The sequence below is a fragment of the Xiphophorus couchianus genome, chromosome 18 (assembly GCF_001444195.1).
Source record: "Xiphophorus couchianus chromosome 18, X_couchianus-1.0, whole genome shotgun sequence".
Taxonomy (NCBI): domain Eukaryota; kingdom Metazoa; phylum Chordata; class Actinopteri; order Cyprinodontiformes; family Poeciliidae; genus Xiphophorus; species Xiphophorus couchianus.
Window position 1 is genome coordinate 9,839,945 of NC_040245.1, and position 14,063 is coordinate 9,854,007.

The window sequence follows — 14,063 nt, forward strand, 5'->3', positions numbered from 1 at the left end:
TTTACCAATTAGGTTATTCTGAAGGCATTTTGTTACACTTGGTTTTATGAAGGGGTTTATGAATAAAGGGGCTTAATACTACTCATTACTGCATCTCAGTTTCTTTTTACACTGAGCTGGAGCTGGAGCTCTGAATTTCCTTTAAGTCATTGATTAATTTTAACTGTCAGTCCCACATAAACACAAAATCAATACAATGGCCCTTACACCACCCTTAACGAATGCATTAAGGTCTTTTTTCCGTCTTTCCATGGAGTCACTTTTCTTCTGTCTCCTCCAAGTCTACGAAAATGACTATAACAACCAACTTCACACTGACCCTTTGATTTCTGAGGCTGTCTTTGCTCCAGGGATGGTGATTTGCTAAAGATCAATAAATAGAAAGTAAAAAGGCACAAATCAACTACATGCAGTTGTCAATTAATTTTATTGCATGTTTGCAGCCATATTAATTTAAAGTTTTCAAGTTATGATTCGAAAATGAATCACTGAAACAAACTCATTCTTGATGCTGTAAACAGAATGTGAGCGTAGAGCAAAGTGCTGCACAAATGCAAGCTATTTGCCATTTACTGTAATTGGAGATCATTGTCTTGTACAAGATACAACCTTAGAGAAGAGAAAACTGGTTTACAGAAGAGTTCATATTCATGTTGTTTCAGCCCTGGTCTGGTACAAGCCGCACACAGTCTGAAGAAATGCATCTTGGACCAATACATTGAAATCTTTTTAGAAAATCTGTCAACTTGTCTCCCAGAAATCTCACCAACCAGTCATATATGACCAGTCTTTAATTGAATTGCCATAACCTTTCACATTCATTACATTCATTAAGGGCCGTTGAGTCTGAGATGGAGCTCTTGAGTTTTTCGTAGTTTATTTGAGCGTGCAACAGATGGATTCACAGCTAATCTTGATAGAGTGCAGATAGGTGATGGTCCTACATGTTCTCCATTCATGGGTGATATTTTACACCAAGGACTAAATGACTCAATCATTTAGAAATTGTATTAAAACAGTATCTCAACAGTTGGAAAACGGACATCTTTCCTTCCTGATGTCAGAAGGAAACTCCATGAAGTACTTGAGGTTTTTTAACTATGGAAATCTGGGCAGATTTGTGTATGTGTAGCCTGAATAATTAAACAATTGCTAATCTCCCTCTTGTGAGTATGACACGTTCAGTGAGATCAAAATGAAGAAGTCGTTTCATTTCCTGCACTCCAGCCTAGTGAACCAAAACTCACAGGATGGATTGCAGACTCTCCCCAACTCTTGTTTTTATTCTCTCTCTTCTTTTCATCGCCATTCATTTCATCAATCTCCTCTCCAGACTTCTGAAATCAACTCCTCCACTCATCTCTTTACTTCCATTTCCTGTGTTAACTTTTCCACCTCTTTCCATTTCAAATCATGCTTTCATTACAGCTTTGCATCCATTCATTTCTCCAGCGTTCTATTCCACTATAGTTTGCCCTCTTCTTGCCCCGCCTTCTCATCACAAACACACACTCTCTACTGCAGACTCAGCACTTTTGTTCTGCAGTCCTCTGCAGACATTGAAGTGTGCTGATTTACATTTTCCCAACCTACCGTACCAAGCCTCAGAGCAAAACTATGGCACACCCAGTATCTGCACTATCTTTCAAAAGTGACAAGAAAATGCATAGCCTATGTATTCACCATGTTCTCTTTGCTCATACATAAAAGAATAAAGTAGAAACACATTTGAATTTACAAACTGTACCATATACAGTATATGATGACCTAAACACAACTAAAACAGGAGGAGAAAAGGAAAACAAACATATGCTGGACATGCAGAACATTGCTCAAACCATAAACCCGAGAGGTCCATCCACCAGCAAGTCAACAGCCCAAAACTTACATCCAGGGCTATGATGCTGAATTAGAACCTCAATTAGGTCAAATTTAAAACCTAATTGTTAATCTGAGCAAGATTTGAAAACTGATGTGCACAGATGCCCAAATTCAGTCTGGCTGAGGTCAAGATATTATTTTATTTCTTTTCAAAGAAGGATGATAAAAAATTTGCTTCAAGACCTGCAAAGCTGATTGAGACATACTGCAGAAGACCTGCCACTGGTTTTCTCTAGAAAGTTGATTTAGCAAGGTACTGACTCAGATAGGTTAAAAACAAATGCACATCTGAGGTTTTAGACATCTTCTTCTTCATAAAAATGCACTACTTTGTGTTAATCTGACATTTAAATTCCAATAAAATACATTGAGGTTTGTGGCTGTCATGAAACAAAATGTAAGAAATATATATATATATATATATATATATACAGTATATACTGTATATATATATTGACTCCTAGTTTATTGCATAGCCAGCCAGAAGTATTCAGTTCCCCAATCACATGCACAGATGTTTGCATGGCTATCTTTGAGGCGACTTCCCATCGACTTCCAATCATTTCTACAGCCTAAACCTTACTCTTATCCTAACCCTAACCCTATCCATTACATACCTAACCCTAACCAACACTTAAGTCATGCCTTAGTCCTAAATCTAACCCCTGACCCAAAAACAGCATTTCCCCTTGTGGTGACCAGGCTTCGGTCCCCACAAGGAGCAGTGGATCCCCACAATGTAGTATGTGTCAGGAAAATGGTCTCCACAAGGTATTACAAACAAACACGCGCGCACACACACACATCTATATCAAGACACTGTTTCCGACTACACATTAGGGCTGGAGGCGAGTGGTAATAAGGCCAGGCTGGTGGAGTTAGTCTTTACTGATACAGCAAAATAGCAATGTTAAGCACACTGGGGTATTTTCCTGTTGGTTGTTGATTAATAAGAAGCCAAAAGTTGTAAATGTATAATGTTGTGTGTTTCACAGAGCTGTTTTGAAACTTTATTGCACTGAGACAATCACTGGAGTTTGAGTCTGCAGAGCTTTTTCTGATATTAATGGTGGGTGGATTAAGACATCACAAAGCACTGGAAACTGTTTGGAAGCATTACAGCAGTGCAGAAACACTTAATGACCATTTAGTACTGTAAAGGAAAATGATTATTTAAGTGCTAAAATACTTACAACATGTGTAAAGGTATAGCTAACACTTTTATTGGAACAGTTTTCTGTTGAGCATGGAGGAGCTGACAATAGCAGACATTTAAACAAGCAGGGCTTTTTTCCTCCCCCGCTGAAGACAGAGTAATAAATTTACATTCCGATAGGGGGCAAGAGACTTCTTGGCGCCTCTCCTCGTGCCAGACAGAGATGAGCACGAAGTGGCCAATACTGAGATAAGAACCAGACCTCTGAGCTGTATAGGGGAGTGTCCGGGGTTTCTTTGGGGCCGAAAACAGGTCTCTGATTGGTTGAACAACGGAACGCCTTCGTTGCATAGATTAAAATACGGAAACACCCCTTTTGTTTAAAACGGAGTGTAAAGGAAAAAGAAGAGAGAGAGTTTTTCCATTTTTCCTCTCCACGTTGGGCGCCGTTGTCTGTCTATATGTTCTGTGTTCGTTTGTCTATCCCTTGTGTGTCTGTTATTTTATGAGTTAATGCATATCTCTGTATCTCTGCAGCTTTGTTGTTCATCGCTTTCTATGAATTAAACTCTGTGATCTGTGACGTCAACACGCTGTGTTAGTTTCGTTTTAGCAGGACGCCGCCACTCGCCAAGGACTCGGGAGAGAAAAGAGGAAAGAGCCAAAACTTTTTGTCCAAAGCTAGCATTAAATGATCTTCTTCTTCAACAGTACATATTATTGATGAAGTATTACTGCAGCTGTAGTAATGGAGAGGTGAAATTGAGGGTTTGATTTTAGTTGATGAAGGAAAGCTGGGGGTTATACATTTTGTTGTTTGTTTACCAGAGATAAAATCCTGGGCTGGGGCCTCCAGGACATACGGATACCCTGACCCTGGAGAACAAAAACCATATGAAATTGTTACACAATGCACAGCTTGGATGTGTGCATTTTTTCTCTCTCTAAGATTCCATTTTTCATTTGATCACTGCAGGAAAAAAAGTTAAGTACATAATGTCATTACTTTGTGATGGATGTAGGCCCTGTTCACATGCAGCAGTTTAACAAATGAACAAGGTAACAGAAAAGAGTGATGAGGCAATGTGGGGTGAACAGGGGCAAGAGATAATTATGTCATTGGCGTCCTTGCGATGCATAATTGTGAGGTTGAAAGAAAGGGACACATATTCCCTTTTTATTAACAAAAACCTGTAAATGTGGCATGGTTTGGTTTTCAAAGTCAATATTATTGGAATCATGCTTCACAGCAAATACACCAGTAAGTGCTTTGGTGGAAAATTGCACAAGTGCAGTTAGATTAAATAGAAAGAATGTGAGAAAAAATGTTTAAGTCTTGCCACACATTCCAAATTGGGAATGTGTTGGTCCATTATAAAACTAATGAACTAAATGTTGATATTTTTGATTTAATGCAAGTTCTAGGTGTATGAATGATTTTCCAAGCAACTGGAGCACCTATACAAATACTGAAGTATTAAAAAAAATCATGCAATCCATGTTATTTTTGTGAATACCTGAGCAAATAAATGAATAAATGTGAAAGCTGTTTTGATCACCCTCTAGTGGCTGGCTGCGCTCCAGTCTTTCACAATATCAGATCATCACAACGCAGTTATTATTGATGCAAAATACACCAAACCTATTACTTGTAAATTAATGTGTAAGGACTTAAAATAGGAACCTCAGACTATGTCTCCCTCTGGCATCACAAATATGAAAAAATAAATGAAAAGGATAAAAAGTTTGCACCTTTCAGCCCAGTTTGGAAACAAATCAGTAAGGTATGGGGGGAAAGTGAGTTGTGGACAGGCTCTGGTCTCACTGAGGATTAGAGAGTAATAACTCAAAACATGGGGCTCAAATGAATGGAGCAGAAGGCGCACAGTAACCCTTATGCTTCAGCTTGCACACAGCCTAAGAAGAGGGATAAGAAAAGCTGATGGATTGTCATCCAAGAGGGAAGTGAAGAGAGCTGAGTGGCAAGAGCAAACAAGAAAAAGTGAAGGAGAGGTCAGAGAGGTTGGAAAAAGAAGGAAAGTGAGATTAAAATAACTGAGATCAGGAAGATGAAGCAAAGATTTAATACAACAAATCAGATTAGCAGGGAAAGGTTACGAAATGAGGCATACAACAGATAGAACAAGTTTGAAACTAGACTTTAAAAAGTTAGTAGCAAAGTAACATCTAAGTTCTTTGTGGCCTTTGACGAATAAGCCTCAGTTTTACGGCGAGGAGTTGCCCTGTATAAAGCATGTGCTGATATCACAATCCAAACACATAAAAATTAATCACGGCATTAATAAAACTCCACCGTTTATGGTGGAGCAGCTGCAGTAAAGCCCATCAGCAATGAGGTAAGTGATTTACAGTAACCTCTGCGCCACATTGGAAAACTGCAGTAGCTCTGATCTGTGGCCCAAACTGCACTTCATCAAGGCAATTTGTTTTCACTGTAACTCTTGCCAACTGTAAGACTAGGTAATACTGCAGTTTACGCTCAACACCATGATACAAAAAATATTTCCAGAAGTTGCTCAAAAATCTAAATGAATCTGGTTAAACTTGAGATCAATTATTCCTTCACTACTTTATTATTAAGTTAAAGGAACAATCCATACACCACCCTTCCTCATGGCTGCATGCTTCATCTTACCCTGCTCTCCCTCATTATTCACCCTCAGAGTCCTGCATTTTTCAGAGTGTTTCGACAGACTGTGAGGAATTCGACCAGGGTGCAGCATTATTCTTTAAAACAGCTCCCAGTGGCTTTAGAAACTCAATGACTTTGGCGACCCAGTGAGTCTCTCTGGTGACGACTGTTGGGATGGATGGTCTAACCTCTGATTACGCCATCGGAAGATTATACTTGTTGAAAGTCAGAGTCAAAATGCTGTTTGCAGCACCATGTAATGTAATCGGGATAGGTTCCCTGCAGCATGCTCAAACACAACAGTCTTTGAGGAAACTGAGATTTTGATTGTCCAACAGAGTGTTTTCCCAGTAATTTAACCATTCCCCACTTTGGGTCTGCTTTCAGAGTGAACTTGCTTGGACTTTCAGCCTTGGCCACGTTAGCAGTTGTTTCTCTCCTTGTAGACTATTTTTCACATAGTTGAATAGTTGATTTATAATTCCTTTAGTCCGCTTTAAATCACAAGACTAACCTGATACAATCTTCTCTCTAAAGGCCTCAGACAGTTCTTTCAAGACCTTAGTTTCACTTCATCAAGGAGGAAAACAAACTAAATTTGAGTACAAACTTGTGTGTATTTTCAACCATTTAAATGTGTGGGGGTGTTCAAATTTGTTCCTCACCAGAAGTTGTTTTTTAATTATATTTTACAGAAAAATCTACAGTTCTTTTTTTTCCCCAGTTTTTATTGGGTTATTTGAATGAACAGTGCTGTTAAAACTGATACTAAATAAAAAAACAGGCTGTGTGTAGTCTCCTAATTTTTATCACGACTAAATAGACGTTTTGAACACAAGTACCGTATATAGTGTAAAAAAAAACAAGCCATGAGAATATTTGCCAACCTTTCTTACAATTGAGCTAATTGTGGATCAAAAGAGATCCATAATTAGTTATAACAAAAGGTCTTCATTTGAGAAACATTTATTTCAGAAGTAAAAACAGTACACTACACACGTATAATGCCACATAAAAACTTTGAGGCATTTTGCCTTAATCTAAACGTTTTATAGGCCGCCTGCATCACCTTGATGTCTCGCATTGTTTTTTTTAAGGCCTGAGTCCACTGCAACCTACCTGAATTTCCCCAGGTAAAAAAAATAACGATCTAGGTTAAAAATACAATAAGAATTAACATTTTTACTATTTATAATTATGCATTTTATGTTTCACAAACAACAACTTTTTCAGTTAATAAGAAAATTACAATATATTTAGGCCAATATGTTCAAGTAGTGGATCCATTTAAGCCTCATCTATAACCCCAGTGCTTGTTGAACATCTTTCCTTCCATGGACTATCGTTGATAAGTCATGATTACTACAGACCGAAAATCTTAAAACAGACAAATGATTACAAGGCTTGAAGTGATCAACTTCCTATCTTCCTTCCTGTTACCTAAACAGTCGTCACTGTGTATGTTCCATACAAAATGCAGGTGTTTACTTTACTCTTGAGATTTTTAAAGATTTCTAACATCTTCAGTTAGAAATTCAGTTTCCTAATAGACTGGAAGCTTTAAACAACAAAACAGTAACATTGTTGTAACAAAAAAATAACCTTGTTTGTTATAAGTTTCTGTCTCTCTTTAATGATGAGCCCAAGATTTTTTTTATTTTTAAATTAATTCCTTTATTTAATCAGGTAAACCCCGTTGAGATCAAGATCTCATTTTCAAGAGGGACCTGAAACAAACTTCACTCCCCATCGGGGAATCGAACCCCGGTCTCCCGCGTGACAGCCAGGGATACTCACCACTGTACTAACAAGGAGATATAACAGCAGCTCAAGATCTTACACACACACAGCTCGAGTGGCAGGGGATCAAATATTGAGCAGGTCTGGACAGATATGTCTCAACATGAATTAAACCCATTTTTCTTTGGGGCTTTTAACAACATTTTGTGCCTCACTGATTTTGAATCAGTTTTCAATCAGCTTCCTTTAGTAAGAGTTTTCACATCAACAAAGTTTACCTCAATCCAGTAGCACACCGCTAGAGTTTTTTTTTTAGTTTCAGAGGCTTTACCACCTTGTGAAAGGTGTACAAATGTTACACATGACATTTCCATGTGATTAGTCCTGGCTGTATTGAGTGCCATATTCACTCTATCTATCCCATCCTTATGATAGCAATAATAAATGTGAGTTAGTGTGGCAGTCAGCAACTTTTCAGTGTACTGATAAACCAGCTGGACCTGGGTCACAACCTGCATAATAAAAGCAATGTAACAGCAGCTCAAGATCTTACACACACACAGCTCGAGTGGCAGAGGATCAAATATTGAGCAGGTCTGGACTCCTTGGTTACTTAATATATTAAAGTGAAAGTTCCACCAACTCTGCGTGTATGCGAGTGTCACGTCCTGTTTCCTGGACTTGGCAGGTGCCTCAATGTGAATGACACTTGAACACCCCCGTCATGCGTCAGCATGGAGCACAACAAACACGCGCCCATCAACAGGACACACGTGGCTTCGGCAGTGTTGAAAAGCTCATTGAATGAGCATGGTGGAGCTAAATGTGTTCTTCAATCACAGGTCAGGTTAATGTTTTAAGACCAGATAATCAACTAAATGCTACTCATGCAAAACAAGAAAAATTGTCCCTTACACTGTCGCACATCAGAGCTATGACTTAATAAGTCACAAGGTCTTTCGTGTGGGAATGTTTTTTTTATCAAATGGGTAAAAATGAATACAGAACATCTGGCTTAAAATGAACATAAAACAAGCAGTTTAAAATTAATCAACTTTATTTCTGATCTATTGTCACAGTCATGAAACACAGGAAACCCTCCATTACGGCTGTAAAAGAAAAGAGCTTTTACAGCTACATACTTCAGTTTCAAAGTCACAGTTCAGTATGTTTCAATCGAGAGAAACAAAAACTTGCTATTTTAGATCTAACTGGAATTAAGCTTTTTTAAATAATTTTTTTAATAAGACTGTACAAACACTTAACAATCAGATGTAATTAATGGATCATAAAAGCACAGCTGTATTCTACCCAGTGTTCTGGACTGGTTGATTAATGTAGGCAGTTGGATTTGGACTTTCACCGATTATTCTTCAGTATCAGTGTTTCCATTCACCCTGATGTTGTTTCAGGAGAGTAATTCAATTCTGTTTTCTCTGGTGTCACTTTTAAAGTTGCAATACAATCTAGCTTTGTGAACTTAGTGTTGCTGATAAACATTCTGCCTGTCTTCAGATGTTATTATTTGATACATGCGTGCACTGAACCATGCATGACTGCACCGGACACAGTCTGCATGAATATTGTTACACTCCTACCTCCTATTAAAGAAAAAGGGTTCTTGCAGTTTTTCTAGTCTTAAGCACACAAAAGAACAACTGTATTTCTCCCTTTTATGCTTTACTAAACAAAAACAAAGCTTGTGATACAGTATAGCCCCCATTCAATAGCCTCAACAGCAGTAACTCAAACTTGTTTTTAGGAACAACTTGGTCAGAAGTTCAGGAGGAATTATGTGTCACTCTTAATTATAACACCACTTCAGTTTGATGTTTGCTGACATTAGTTTCTCTTTAAAACTTCCACTACAACATTTCAATCACACTGCAGTCTGCACTTTGCCTGGAACGCTACATTTTTGTTGTTTGGTCATTCTCATATATTTGTAAGGAATTTCTGTCGAGCTTTAGCTGTCACTGGTATGTTCTTGAAAGGTGGAGTTTTTTGGGGGGGTTTTAAAGTGAAATGCCAGGTCTAAAAGATAAGACACAAAGTGACAAACATCTTCATCAGAATCCTTACACCTCCCAAAATTTCCACTGGTACATTCACTTCTGTTTATGTTGATCTTGGCTTTTATGAAACAATCGTTGCGAACACACCGTTTGGTTTATTAGATTGTGGTGTATAAGCATTCTCTAGAAGAGAACTCTGAAGTCTCACTGGCTAGCTCTGGCTGCATGTCTGTGTCCTTTGAAAAATGTCTGTGCCCAGGCGTTTCATCAGCTGGTTTTCTGGCCTGACATTTTCATCCAGTTCCTATCATTATCAAAGAAGGATAGGTGAAGAAACACGGACAGGAACAAAGCAACGACCACAAGATAGGGGATGAAGGCGAAAAGACAACAAGGACAAAAAAAAAATTTAGATAGATGAACACGAAAGCATGGGAGCACCATTGGTCGCTAGGTGCCTACCGGTCACCATGGCAACATGTGGTGCCATGCTGAGCTCCTGCTGACATCACACCTGTTGAGGCGAAACGTGTGTGCGTGTCATCTTGGAGCCAATTATATGACATATCAGTGCAAGGTGGATTGAAAGTGAGAGCAGGAACGAGTCGGGGGACAGAAAACGAAACGGCAGCTGTGTGGATTTTATCACCTCACGGACACAGCTGCTAACACCGTGTGTTAGAGTGTGTTGCCCCTGGGAGGCTGAGCATGGAAGAGGGGCACAGTGAACAACAAGCCTGAGAAAGGATTCTTCATGTAGACTCTCACATGCTTACAAATGATTCTCTCTGCAGCAATGCGGACAAAGTAATGAACATGAAGGGGGTGGGAGGAAAAGACCATTGGCTAGAAGTTGTTTTTTCTATGCAGAATCTGCTGGTTTCTGGTATCAAGATAAGGTAGTTAAGTTAGATAGAAGAAAGCTTTAACTTACAGAAAAGAACACTTTGGCTCTTTGGAAATATTTTGAGTCCTCCAGGATCCATGCAGTCTCGACATGGTACCTGCAGGAGCGCTACATATCACTCTTATGGACACAAATCGTTTTACAACTACAGCTGACAAAACTACAAGCAATCTGTCCGGAAAGCAGGTGGCTGCAGCAGATAGCCTAACTAATTATGCCACTAATATCAGCTTATTAGACTCCCAGAGTTCATCCAAAAATAAAATGGTATTTTACTCTGCACACATTAATTCAGTTAATGTAGATTCTACATTCTTACTTACATCTATGAATCAAACATAAAAACAATAAATTCAAGTAGGTCATTGGTTCCCAAAGATCATTCTTGCTTGCCAAAAAATATGTTCAGGCTAATGAAATCAACAAATTTGAATCACTACATCAATTGCTGCTGCTATTAATTGACTTAATAGTAGGGGTGTGATGGTACAGAGCTAAGTGGGCAAAGTTACAGTCTGGTGTGCAACTTTAGTGGTAGCTGGAAGTTTGCCTGGTTTGTTTTGGTGTCACTTTTTAATGTTTGCTTTTTAAGGAGTATTGGAGTTCCTTATTCAATTACAAAGTTGATGGAGGAAGAAAGAAGGACTGAAGAGAAGGTTTGTCAGCATTTTTAACATCTTAACTTGCCACAAACAACTTAAAGCCAAATGTAAACACCACTGCTACAGGAGCAAAATTAGCTGCACACAAGCAGACATTTCATTCAGATTTTGTGTTGCAGAATTCCCTCTGAGAAGAGCAGAAGATATTGTAACATCTGAACTGACTATGATGGATTGTATTATATATCAAAACAACTTTGAAGTATTGCAAACATTTTTTATTCTCAAATATTAGTAGTCTTATTAAAAAATGAATCTTCACTTTAATTGACAACTTTTACTATTTTCAAATGGTGTTATTGTCACAAAATTTATCCTTTCATCAGTTTTACCCAATTGCCCCAGCCAATTCTTTACAGCTATTTAACACACTAAAATTATTTGTCTTGTGTCCTTGCTTACAGGTATTTTGTGGGTTAGAAGCAGGAGTATGGGAACCACTGTTCTGTGAATAACATTAAGGTTACAGAAATCAATGTTATTTAAGCAACGGAAAGAATAGTTGGTTTTCTGCTTTAAATTCTCTTAGATCATGTGGCACTTTTTTGTTCAAGGTTTAATTTAGCACAGTTACACCTTGAAACCATGTTTTTGTTAAAGATCATCATGCCTTAAAACCTCAGAACCTTGACTAACTGATTTTAAATGGCATATTTTCTTTTACAAGAAAAATGAATATTATATATCTATATTTACAGTACGGTATATACTGTATATATAAGAAAAAAAAACTGAAGCTGATGTGGATTTGTCTTGGCAAGTATAATGCTCTCACTAAAGAAAGCCTACCTGGGATTTCAATTGTGGCGTCACGGTGAGTTACATTCTATGGCAATGATTATACCTTTTGTGTATGGACCTATTTTTTCCTGGTATCTTCAGAATTTCATGTCTTCCACCTTTAGAACAAAAGTACAAAAAGTCACATCTGATTTTCAAACTGAAAGATTTTCTCAGATAAATACGGCCATCCCTTTAAGATTAATCTCTTCACAAAATGTAGAATAATATCTAAATTCATACAGTATTTGTGAAGGATCCATTGATGTAGTGTGAACAGGAAAGCTGACAGGATGCTCCTGAATGCCCAGAGATTATACTCAGACACACACAAATAAAAAACTCCTCCGCAGAGGAAGAGAAGCCCTGCCAGGATCCCTCTTCCTCCATGAAGTCCACTTTTCATCTCTGCCAGAGCTCATCCGCCTGCTGCCTCCGTCACAATGCAGCCCTGTAAAGTTCAACGCCGCCCCCTGCTGACCAATACACACACAGCAACAAGCCTTTCCCCACAGACTGCACCGGCTGGTTGAACAGCCAACAGTTGGTGAAAATACCATATGCTCACTCCTGCGGCACTTGTTTTTCTATTTATGCTCTCCAAATGGAGGCATTGAGGGGGATGAAAATCATTCAGCTTTGCAGCTCAGAGTTACTGTCGGGTTTAATGAGGCCAGACTGTTTTAAGGGAAAACTTTCACTTAATAGCACAAAGAAATGCTTCATTATTTGTGCTTTGAATTAACCAGGAAAGAATTAAGTTTTGCAGAAAAGATCAATCTGTATTTATATCTAAAGCCATAAAATAACTTTAAAAGAGGACCTATTGTCTATGACCTACACAAAAAATATTAATTATATTTTTTGCATAAAAATCATTCATTTTAAGTTCCTTTTGGAATGAGCTGATTTAGGGCCTATTGACATTTTTATGCAAATAAACTGCTGCTGGCTGCATCCCCCAACTCAATACTTGTATGAGAACTTCATATATACATGAGAAAATGGTTGAAAAATAAATGGTACATCTCTGACCCTTCCGAGACTCTTGCACAACCATCAAGGAGCAGCAACCATTCCTGGATGTCAACAACACTTGTCTTTTCCAGCAGCCATTGTACAGCTCATAAAGTGGTAAAACCTGCTGACCAGCTCCACTCCGATTGTGTCTCCAGACACCAAAAAATATTAACTTATTGACAGAAGACAGTTTGGGATTTATGCTTGCACTCCTTTTAGAAGTTTTACATAATATGACCCCTTTAAAGAATATATCTGAACATTTCTCAACATGAAAGAATAAAATATATACATATACATATACAAGCATATGTATATTTTTACAAAGTTCAATCTGAGGATATAAAAACTTGATCAACTTTCCTAGGACCATTTACTGAACAGCATGTATGGATGACTTTATTTAACAGAGTGTGTGTCCTTTAACCCCCAGCTGATGGAGGCAGATGGCTACCCTTCCTGTGTCTGGTTCTGCTCAGGGTCTAGTCTCCACCATGACACTTCATCCCATGCACACTAAAAATAAAGGACTACAGAAAAGACTGCATTTAATCTTCATTTATTTTCTTCTCCCTCTTTTCTATTTGACAATCAGGAATTATATAAAGACTGATAAACTGAATTAAAATGCATTGATCTAATCAGGATATTTATAGATTCACTTTACTTCATTACACTCTGTTTCTTGAATTGGGTTTATTTAGGAAGAAGTGAATGAGAACTTGAATTAGTTTTTGTTTAATATAAACTTTACTTGCAATGAAAACAATGGATGGATGGAAGTTCTACCCGTTTTCTATCTGCCTCAAAAAGATTTGTTGTGAATAACTGTGCTCTGCAAGTCAAACTGAATGAATGTTTCTGTTGCAGCTTGTTGCTGTGAAAAGTTTGAAAGCATGTTAGAAAACCTGAGATAGCTACAAGGGATGAAGGAACGCTATGTGGAATGAAAATGGTAAAATGAGGGATATAACAATAAATCTTCCTCACAAGTCACTACATCATTATACATTATTGACTCAATAAGAATCAAATTGGATTCTAGCAAATAAAAAAAAAAAATTGTATTATGAAGCCTAGGCGTAAATTCAAACTGGAAGACTCTTTAGCCCCACCTGCATCATCCAATCGGCGCATCCCGCTCACCATCGACGACCTATCAACGCTGGACCAAGCCACGTCTTGGCCAATCACCGACCAAGCCCCAGTTGAAAAGGACCTCCATCCATGGCATCTTCCGCTTTCCAGC

General features: G+C 38.2%; 1 protein-coding gene across 1 annotated transcript in view; it reads right to left on the bottom strand.

The window, feature by feature from the left end:
- LOC114162003 (chloride channel protein 2-like) overlaps positions 1 to 5,781 on the bottom strand; it is a 78,578-nt gene extending 72,797 nt beyond the window's left edge. The window contains exons 1-2 of the mRNA XM_028045746.1: positions 5,694 to 5,781; positions 3,863 to 3,913 (exon numbers count right to left, since the gene is read on the bottom strand). Of these exons, the coding sequence (XP_027901547.1) occupies positions 3,863 to 3,913; positions 5,694 to 5,781 (139 nt within the window). The remainder of the gene's footprint in view (positions 1 to 3,862; positions 3,914 to 5,693) is intronic.
- Positions 5,782 to 14,063: the final 8,282 nt, after the last annotated feature.